This window comes from Pterocles gutturalis, unplaced genomic scaffold, assembly GCF_000699245.1.
Source record: "Pterocles gutturalis isolate BGI_N339 unplaced genomic scaffold, ASM69924v1 scaffold1616, whole genome shotgun sequence".
Lineage (NCBI taxonomy): Eukaryota > Metazoa > Chordata > Aves > Pterocliformes > Pteroclidae > Pterocles > Pterocles gutturalis.
In genome coordinates this window covers 6,314-17,132 of record NW_010099903.1, presented here as the reverse complement: position 1 = coordinate 17,132, position 10,819 = coordinate 6,314, and the positions used below count along the sequence as shown (strand labels likewise).

General features: G+C 46.6%; 1 protein-coding gene across 1 annotated transcript; it reads left to right on the top strand.

The window, feature by feature from the left end:
* Positions 1-1,184: 1,184 nt before the first annotated feature.
* PGPEP1 (pyroglutamyl-peptidase I) lies at positions 1,185-7,683 on the top strand (the record flags this gene model as incomplete). Its single annotated transcript, XM_010077519.1, has 4 exons — positions 1,185-1,237; positions 6,281-6,397; positions 6,885-7,117; positions 7,491-7,683. Coding segments are annotated over 4 exons (596 nt in total), but the record flags the coding sequence as incomplete, so codon positions are not given.
* Between the last annotated feature and the right edge of the window lie 3,136 nt (positions 7,684-10,819).

Below are 10,819 nucleotides of genomic sequence, written 5' to 3'. Positions count from 1 at the left end.
TGTGGGCACCTGTGGAATTTCAGCTTTCCAGCGGCTGAGTTGTTATAAAGAGAGATGCATGGTTTATTTTTCCTGTAAGTCGATTAAAACCTGTTTCTTTACGAACAAAACCCAACAGGTCACAGCTGTCGGTTTCCAGAGGGCCGTGTAGGACACCCCTGGGTTGCAGAAGCATCTGAAAAGGCGTTTGATTGTTCACCGTGTTCATAGATTTGTAACGCTGGAGGTTTGCTTACAGGAAAACACACCTGCGTTCTGACTTTGGGGAAACCTTCAAGAGAGTTATTTTGGGGCGACAGGGACATTGCTTAGATCATACGAGACCCGTCGGCGCGGGCGAGCCCACGCTGCGCAAATTCCTTCCGTCGTCGCATGCAGCGTAACCTCGGACTCGCTGCTGACAGCGAGTAGAGTGTTTCCATTAGTGTGTCATATAATATTTGTGGTGCCTCTCAAGTCCTTTCAGGAGTTAGACGAAATTTATGCCTCCTAATTGCATTAGGCTCCTGGGGTAGCTCTGACATTTTAAATGAAAGCGTATTGACGTTGCGCTCAGATAAATGGCCCAACCTTTGTGTGCTTGCTCAGGAAAAGATGTTATGGATTACTAGTTAACTCCGGGTTATTCATTAGGAACCTGGTGGGTATGTTTGATAGTGCTACCGTAACCTTTGCTGCCTGGTGTGGGCGCGTTGTCAGCAGCGTTTTGTTTATTTCCACGTGAGGAACGCTAACAGAGATCTTGGTGAAGACCTGAGCAGAGAAAAAAATACTCGAGGCAGGCTTGTCCGCGTTTGTGGAAGCGTCTGCTGTGGGCTAAAACAATCAGGAACAGAAAATCCAATAATGGTTCTCATCCCGTGACAGTGGTCAACTTCTCTGTTAACAACAAGTTTTTCTAACCCGGTCAGGGTGGAAAAAGCGCTTCCCTGGTGTCTTGGGGGGGGAAAAAAAAGAGTTTCTTTTGAGACAAGCTGTTGTTTTCCTTCCCAGTAGAAGGTGTATCGTTCAAACATTTCTCTGAAGGTCTCTTGGATGTGAAATAAATAAGGTTTGGGCGATAGAAGAAGTGGGTTTTCTTTCGGGATATATAAACCAGGACAGTGCAGACCGCTTTGCAGCGTTCGGTTTAGACAAACCTGCCGGGATGACTTCATCGCTGTGGATTTTTATTTCTCTTCCAGGGTTTGGTCCGTTCGGAGAGCACGCGGTGAACGCCAGTTGGATTGCGGTTCAGGTAACGCTGTGACTTTGTTCTTACCCGGTGCAAACAGAGCCGTGCTGATAACGCGCCCGTACGGCTCTTCTATAACTTCTCTTCCCAGTTTATTAACTGGGACCAGCTCGCTCCAGATGGTCAGCTGGATAATGTTTTATTCGCTTCTCCAAAAACAATCCCTGAGCTTGTGGAATTTAATGAGATTGAGTTCACGTCACTGAGGAGAGTCAGGAGTTCGTCGGCGAACTCCGGAGGTTTGGACGATGTTAAATGGGACAGGGAGCCTGGACTCTTCCCCTGCCGTAGGGAATTCAAAATAAATACACAAACAAACCCAGATGACTTTTTATGTTTTTCTCTCAGCTCTGGCTTGAATCTGGGCAGGTTGGTGAATCTTTAAACCAAGTCTCGTCCATCATGGGGCTTCTGCCACCAGGAGAGCAGAGGCAAATGAGGCAAGAAGAAGAAATCAAACTCTTGCTCGGTGCCCAGCTAAACAGAGGAATTCGGGTTCCTGGGCGGTGTGCTGTGAGGGCGTTAGCTAGGGACAGCGCTGCCGCCTTATCCCGCTGCTCCGTTAGCTGTCGCTTCTGGATGTGGTTTATGACAAAGCTCCTGGGAATTCGAGGTGCCTTTTAGTGCAGTTGCCCAGGGAGTTAAATCTATTTTCCTCCCCCCCCACATCTCTTTTCCCTTCAGAGCTGCGAGATTAATACCTCCTTTAGAATGCTTTTAAATTAAATCACAAACTCTAATCAATTACAGGCAACTAATGTCCCGCTGTCTAATGTGTTGGCTGGTGCACGAAGACAAAACCTTTGCCTCCAGGAGCTTCTTGGAAATGAATGTATTCGAGTTCAGGTTGGCTTGGCTGAAGTTTGGGGAAAAATGTGAGCTGTGTACGTGGGGGAAAAAAAAAAAAATTGCACGTTACTGAAATGTAGCAGTGAGGCTTTGGTTTGTTCCTACTCGTGTCATGTCGGTTATCGTAAACAAGCTGCTTTTATCCTAGAGGAGACGGACAAAAGGGGATTGTGCTTCTGGGACAGGAATTTTTTTTTGGGTGTTGTGCTGTTGCTCACAAAAACAAACCGAATGTCTCATTCCCGTAAAGAGAAACGGCGTGTCGTTCCTCCAGCGCTCAGCTCCAGGCACTGGCAGCCGTGCAGCTGATAGGTGAAGCAATCCCGTGCGTTTAAAATTCGTTTTATGGGCTCGGGGCCGCTTGGAGAGTATAAAACCCAGAGTGGATGGTGTGCGATCTGCTCACGTCAGAGCCCGTCTTCCTCCGCGTCCTGTTGAATAGCTCACGCTAGCTTCTAACGAAAAAACATCAACTTTGAGGCGGCGGGGAGGATTTGCCTTTTCCTGAGCCCGGCTCAGCCCCGAGAGGCGCAGACAAAAAGGAACAGCATGGCTTTGAGCACATGCGAGTTGGGCATTGTGCGAGTTTCAGACAGGGGACTTCATGGAGCGGAGTGGACACAAAGGCGTGTCTGAGTTTCTGAATCCCAGACGGTGTGATCTGCATTTTAATAGAAGAAAAAAATCAATTAAACAATCTTTGTAAATCCTTCCTGGCTTTAGGGCTAAGCTAGTTCTGGTTTATTACATCTTTTATCAGCCTGCATCCCGAGGATAAAATTCTCGGCTTTTCTTTCCAGTCCTCTTCTTGGTTTTATTCTTTATCGAACACGGGTACAGCATGGCTTTTCCTTGTGAATTTCTAGTGTAGTTGCGTGTTTTTGAAAGCTAAATGACTTTTACGTGTAACATGTAAGTTACCTTAAATAGCGGTGGTAGCGATTTAACAATATGAAGATGAAATATTTGGAGATTTTTACACGTGGGGGAGAAATTTCTTATCAATTCAGAGGGAAGAATAACTTTTCTGCTTTCTTTTTCGAGGCTCGCAGTACAAATGTTCTGTGTTAATGTGGATTTGCTGTTCCGTGTTTTCATCATTTTAATATTTTATTTGAGGAATTTTTTCAGCTGCGATTTTTGCCCGGGAAGGACCTTCCTTTGAAGAGGAATTTACTGAACCGAGCTTTCTGTTCTGTGCATTTTCTGGCCTCCCCGGCGTGACCGAGGTGCGGACACAGGTGTGCCCCGCCGACCGCGAAGCTGCCGGGCTCCTGCCTTCATCCCCCCGACATGCTTCTGGCTGAGCTGGAGGAGGAGGAGGAGGAGAGAGGTCAGAGTGCGTTTTGACATGAGTAAGGACAATTGCTGTCAGGGTGTCTAGACAGACCTGATAAGGATATTAAAGGCTCACAAAGACGACCATTGTGGAGGGGTCAGGGAACCGGTCACACATGTTCGTTTTTCTGTACTTGTCAGGTAGACAAGGCTGGGGGTCATCGGTTGTCTGGGGGCCAGTGGACATCTTTATTCTGGAATGGGAGCGCGCCAACGCCGCGTTTGGTTAAAAGAAAGTTGTGGGTTTGTCGAGCGAAGGTTTGGCGTGCCTGCGTTCAGAGGAGGAGCCGTCACGGGGATGGCACGGTTCCTACGTCCCGAGGTTTCTTGCTTCCTGTTCTGCGCAGCCGGTAAAACTTCCCAGGATTTAATTCCTCTTCAGGAGCTGTTTCACGCTCTTTAGAGAAGCGATGATGAATTCCGACCAATTAACGCTCCGGAGATCTTCCTAAAGAGACTGGCTTGTATTTGAATGCTCTCATTTGTAAACTACTTAGTTTATTAACGCACCACATAAACCGGCTGACGTTTTGAAGGCAGATTTGTGTAGGGGAGATGTGATGAAACATCACTTAGCATCCATCTCTGGTAATGAACGTCTGTGTGCGCCAGACACTGATCGATACAGCCAGCCTGGAACACCAGACCTGCCCCCAGAGCCCGAGCGGGTGATTTATCAGATCTGTTGGGCCGTGAAAGTCTTCCTCTTCCCTTTGCTGCATGTTTTAGTTATTTTAAATCTTGTTACACTCCCTGTGGTCTGTCCGTACAAGTGTGAAGGTTTTTTTTTTTTTTTCCTTAGTAAAGAAATTATGCTGATAACTACAGACAAAAAGGAGACTGAGATACCGCTCCCCTTCATATAGAGGAGGAAGGATTGAATGGGGAGTCCAAGAACCTCAACTCGTCCTCTCCTTTCAGCTGTCTTCAATTTGAAAGATTTTTAAACCTAGGGAAGATCTGAAATTGAGCAAGCTTCGTGGAAAATAGCTAACCTGCACTCCTTAGCCTGAAGTTTGCAAGTAAAACCTCTGTGGGAGGAAAATAAAGCCCAAGAATTGCGTGAAAGAGCAGCTCTTGGCTCTGATCACCAAACCTGAACCTGAAACATTGATAACTGAATCATTCAAGAATATTTTGAGATGTCCTTTATGGGTGTGAGAGCTGCAGGTTAGTTTCTCGCGGTGCGTGCAGCCCCTTTGATGCGAGCGCCAGTAATCACTCCAAGCTTTTGGCACGAGCGAGCTCGCGTTTTTCACCCGACACACAGCTCGGAGGAGAAGAGCAGCACCAGATGACGAGCTTCTGCTGGAGATTAACTTGTGAAAAGCTGGAGCAGGTTCTCCCCACTGAAACACAGGTGATGGAGATGCAGGAGCGCGGCTCCGGCTGTCTGCAGGGACAGGGATGCGCTCGCAGCTTCTTTCCCGAGGAGACGGAGCGATGGGAGGACTCTGCCGAAGGCTGTGAGTGTTCTGACATGTGCAGTCACTTAGCAGGCTTGAGAAGCAGCTGTAAGTTTTTTCAGAGTGCCAAAAAATGTTGTCTTCATCAGAGGGAAACTTGATCTGAGTTAGATGCTGTTGGAAATCATTAGACACGATGGCTGAAGTCACTTCAGGGCTGGAAAAGCGTCTCCTGGTGTTTGGGGAGCTCCGAGGTTTGAGCTCAGCTGATGAGGTTGTTTAAGAACATTTTTTTTCCAGGGGTATCCTTTCCTCGAGTTCTTGAAAGTTTGGAGTTGATGCTCTGGGAGGTTTCACTTCTGTGCTGGGCTGGAGTGGGGAAGTCTGAACTAAAAACTGAGCCTCAAACTGGAGCCTTACTGGTGAGACTGGAGTGCTTTGAAATGGAGACCAGTGGTGTCCAGGACCATGGGCTGGAAGCAGAGTGTGTTCAGTGTTGGGATGAAGTGATGTGCTTTCCAGTCAGGTATACTGGGAAAAAAAAAAAATTCTTTCCTCTTCCCTCTGGCTTTAAAGAAGTCTCTGCGAGGTATTTAACTGACACTTTGTGCTTTAAAAGGTTTCAAGGAAATTGGCCCAGTTTATTGCCTGGATATTTGGGATGTTTTTGAGTCATGGCTTGAGTTAAGGTTCTAGAGGGAGAAATAATTTACTGCGTTGGCTGAACCACTCCCGTGGTCACAGCTTATACGGCAAAATCCGGCACAAGATGTCAGGGACAGGTAAAGCTAGCGATGGCAACCCCTTCTGAGTGTTAGAAACATGTGTTGTGTCCCAGATTCTGACAAAATAATAGTAAAATAAATATGTTGAGGAGGGTGTGCTGATGGTGCTCCAGTTTCCCGGGGGAGGAGTGTTTGCTAATATTTGTGGAGTTTCAGACACAGAGTCCCAGCGTGCCAGTGCTGTCACCTCACCCCGAGAGCCGTTTATCGGGACCCAAAGGTGAATTTGCTCTCCAGGCCAGCAGTCCGAGCGAGGACGGATTAGACAACGAGTATAGTCCTTCCCATTCTGCTTTATCTATGGAATATCTCGTTCTTTCAAGAAGTGAAGGTGGCTGTACCTCTGTAAATGATGGAGCCAGCCTCTCTCTGAGCGCGGGTGCCACTGATCGCTGCAGTCGGTTAAATGTTGGTTTCTTTGTTGTACACACATCAGAGCAAAGCAAACGGTCCTGCGGGTGAGGATCGTTAACGCAGGTGGAGGGATGCCTTTCTTCTTCCTCGTTATTGTGGTTTATTTTTTTTTTTATGCCGCTGTTTACAAGGTTGCCCAGCCTGCAGTGGAAGCTGGTGTTGCTCCCTCGCAGTGGAATCACGCTGCTAATAACCTTTCCTGAAGTCATCGCTGCTGGGATTGTGTCTGACCATCTCGTCTCTTATGTTCGCAGGAGTTGGAGAAGCTCGGGCTGCGAGATGACGTGGATCTGCACGTCTACGAGGTCCCAGTTGAATACCAGACGGTGCAAAGACTCATTCCTGCATTGTGGAAGAAACACAGTCCGCAAGTGAGTGAGCGAAGGGAGGAGAAACGACGGGGCAGAGGGCTGAAATCTGTCACTTTTACAACAACGAGCATAATGTGAAGTCCCAGTTCAGACTGGTCGTCCCTCACTAGATCTCTTCCTCTTTTGTCATAAGAACACGTGAATTTGGAGAATTTAAAGCTCAGAATAGAGCGCTCCAATTAACGGGAGCAGTCGGTGTGAGGAGGCGGCTGCAAAGGGCTGTCAGACAGCTCGCCGTTCGGCTGTCCCAGCGGCGGGCTCGACTGAGAACCTGCCGAGGTTTGCCCTGAGCAAATGACAGTTCAGGCCAGGAGAAGGTGGAACAAGAAGGATTTTTCTGTGCTGGACCCACGACTTCGTCAATAAAGTGACTTGTTGCTGTGATACTCCTGGAACAACTCCACCAGTCCTTAACTGGGAATTGGGGGCCGTTGGTTTTCCACCGTTTGGGTTTTAGTTGGTCTAACTTGTTTCTTTTCTCTTGCAGCTGGTGGTTCACGTGGGTGTCTCGGGCATGGCTACGACCGTAACTCTGGAGAAGTGCGGCCACAACGTGGGTTATAAAGGTTTGGACAACTGCCGGTTCTGCCCCGGCTCCCAGTGCTGCGTGGAGGGCGGCCCAGAGTGCATCGACTCCATTATCGACATGGACACGGTCTGCAGGAGGGTCTCGGCGCTGGGGCTGGACGTCACCGTCACTATATCCAAGGATGCCGGCAGGTACGAGATGCCAGCGATGGATGGGGAGAACAGACTCGTACAGCAGCGCGCGTTCCCTTCGCGCTCAACTCCTGTGAACTGTATGATCCGTACACTTCTCATGCTGGCTACAACATCTGTTTTTCAGTGGGAAATTTATTTAAAAATCTATTATAATTTAAATCTGTTTTTCAGAGGGGAAATCTTTATGTTTCTTGGTCCTAAATTTAATTAAAGCAATCGCACAGACTCACGATACGTGGCGTGTATCACCTCTTTATCGCAGGATGCTGCTGCAATGCTGAATTTTAAGAACACAGAGTTACTCCTGTCCTGCAGTTTGCATGCTGCGTTTGTCACTTGTTGCTGAATAAGTTTTATTCTTGTATTTCAGATACCTCTGTGACTTCACTTACTACACGTCCTTATACCAGAGCCGCGGGAGGTCAGCTTTTGTCCATGTGCCTCCGCTGGGAAAACCGTACACGGCAGAACAGCTGGGTCGGGCGCTGCAGGCGATCATAGAAGAAATGCTCGATGTTTTGGAGCATTCTGAAGACAAAATTAATTGTCAGCATGAACACTGAAAATGGGCAGAAGCTCTCCTAGTATTGCACTTCCCAAATTTTCCCTGCTATTGGGGAACACGGTCTGTGAAAGGTCCAGACCCAAAATTGGAGACTTCAAAAAGGAAAATTCCACTTCTAGAAATTGAGGGTTTTTTGTCAAATGTGTGCATTTCAGCCCAGGCAACAAAGGATTCCAAATCTCTTCTTTAAAACACCTGCAACTGCTCGTGTCTGAAGCGACTGAAGTGCGTGTGCTGTGCGTTACCCAGAGCTCGTCTGTCCGCCGCGACGGCTCCTGGCCCGTCTAACGCAGCACAGATGCAAAGTTTCTCATCTGGACTTGGCGTTCAGGTGCAGGGAATTGATAACCCAGCCTTCTTATGACTAGTTCTTAAGTTGAAAGGTTTGCTTTTGGTTCGTTTTGATTTTTTTTTTTCCCCCTCTTTGGCCCAAATTATAATGTAGAAGTATAACTGCAAAGAGTTGGACTGATGTGGGTTTGGCTGTTGGAAAACAACCCTTGGTGGAGACGAGGAGTCTTCGAAATCGCTTTGCTGAAATGGAAAAATATTTTAGGCGCTGATTTCTCACCCCACATTGTCCAAATATTCGTAGGTTCCTCTGTAACATACCGGTTAACTGGTAGCTGCAGATAGATGGGATGTGTTTTGGGATTTTTTTTTTTTTTTTTGTACGCAGTCTGAGCCTAACTTGCCCCAAATATTCCCAAATTTTTATTTTTTTTTTTCTTACGCTCTCAATGCCACCTTCCTCAGCTCGAGTCAACCGTATACCTCCTGTACAAAACACCTTGTCTCGTGTGTGTATAAAGCGGATCGTTAGCGGGTAAACAGCTTTGCTAAAGGCCACTTTCTCCGCAGGAGATCTTTATCCTCGACTCTTGGTGCTAGCTGTTCTTTTTAAGGTGAAGGTTGAGTAATTTATAACTTCCTTAGTTATAAATTTTCCTTCTCGTTAAAGGTTAGAAGAGTAATGTTTAACTGAAATCGAGGTGGAAACTTCGGATTTATTCGAGGCGTAAATATGCAAACGTGCGGATTCAAAGACGTTCCGACAAATCCAGTGGAAAATCTTAAACCCATTGTCTGTCAACAAGAGCTGATTATCTGAAAACTGGGGATTTTGCTTAGAATGACTGTTCCAGGCTGGTTTTTAGTGTCTCCCTCCCAATGGGAGGGTACAAAGTGCTGCTGCTTGTGTGAACTTTCCCAGTAATGAATTTGGGGACGTGCACCCGCAGGTTCTAAGCAGGACGTTGGAAGCGGTTGACGCTTGTCGTGCGTGTGGGTTTGCTTCCAAGTGACAGGACTCCAGCGAGAGACAGATGGTGTGGAGTGAGAACAGACTCAGAATTGGTGACTGGGACCAGTAGGTCTCGTTGAGGGGCCATTTCCGTGAAGAGGTCTGTGATTGGATTCTAACACTTTTAGAAATATATATATGGAGATATAAAACCCAACATTTTGAAACCTTTTAAAATACCATTATTTTAATTTTTCTAATTAGGAATGATTCTGCTAAGTATCTCTCAGTGAGAGCTGCCCTTAACTTGCTGTTTTCCAGTAGAAGTCTGGTGGCAAAGGAGACACCACTTCTCCTCGTGTCCCTTGAGAGAGGACGAAGACTTCTGCCGTCGTAAGAACTTTGCTGAGGGGACCTGCGTGTGAAGATTTTTGGATACACTTCTGGTTTACCGAGGAAATCGCCGCTGTGTTTAATATCCAGGCTTTCCCGATCGAAAGAGTTTTGCCTTCAAAGGAAATCTTCTTTTTTGCCTTCAAATCCAAAGTAGCACTTGTCAGCCTGTCAGCAGGCAGGCAGACTTCCTGATTAGTAATTTATTCTATTTAATATTTTTGTTTAAATATTCGTGATTTGACACTTTTTTTTGCAAATAGTTGAGCTCCTTCTCGCGTAGGTTTATTCCTTTATCTGCTAAGAAGGTTTTGTCGTCGGCATATCGTAGCTGCTAAACTTTTAAAAGAGGAGTGATGCGCGGATCTTGCGAAGTTTGGTTGATTTAAGTAATTTTCAGTAATGCTATTTAATTTACGTGTAACGTAGTTGTGAATGCAGTGGGAGTGGAAGAGCGACAGTTTAGTGAGGAGTAACAAAAGAAAAAAAAAATGACGGTGGAGTGGAAGCGGCCGTAGGACCGGCGGAGCCCGCGGATGCCGCGCTCGGAGAGAGGTGCAGGAAGGTTTGGAGGCAGGTCGCTGGTGTGAAACATCTCGGGTTTGGAAAGACTTGGAGCGTCGCTTCGAGCCGTGCGTTTCCTCCTGATCTGTTTTTGTGAAGCTTCCATGTGATGGGTTTGTTAGAAAACATAATTTATTTTATAATCTTTTGGGGTTTTTGAGAATTAGTCCTCGGAGATTGTATTTGTCGAGGGTGTCTTGGTGGTAGAGGAATTTTGTATAGCGAAACTTTAAAAAATGGCATAAAACTAATTTTATTTAATCTGACCTAAATTAAATACTTTCATTTTTTTTTTGGAAGCTTTGTTAAAATCCATTCATCCACAATGCCTTTCCCTAGAGGTGCATATTTTCCTTGGAAAAATGACGTTGAAATGATGCAGAGCTTCAGAGAGCTGATGTTTTGTGTGATGCTGACCATCTGCTTTCTCTTCCAGATCATCAATAAATAGGATTTGCTCATTTGCACTGTCGGGGAGACCTGTTGCCAACTGCAAAAAAAATTTTCCTGCTAGTGAGCGAGCGTAGGAAGGTCAGGTTTGGTGCTCGTTGCGGTGCCTGCAGTTTGTAAAACGGGAAAGCCGGTCGAGTTTTCGAATCCTGCAGGATTGTCTCTGGGGATGTGCGTCGCTGAGGACCGGGGCTGAGGATATTTAGTGTGGAAGAGAGAATTGGGGAGGTTCCACGGTGTCGGGGCTGGTGTCATTTTATCTGCTTGCCAGCAGCGTGGAGGAGGAACTGGCGAACGTGCTGGTGAGGAGTGGTGGGGACAATGTAATGGTTTTGGTTATTAAATGCTGCGGGGGATTTTTGAGGAACTCCAGATAACTGGTAAACTCCTTCAGAATTTGGTGATGGTGATGTTTCCTTTGAATTAAAGCTGCTTTATAAAACACAGCAAAAAGAAACTGTGAACTTCAAAGTCACCTTCAAGA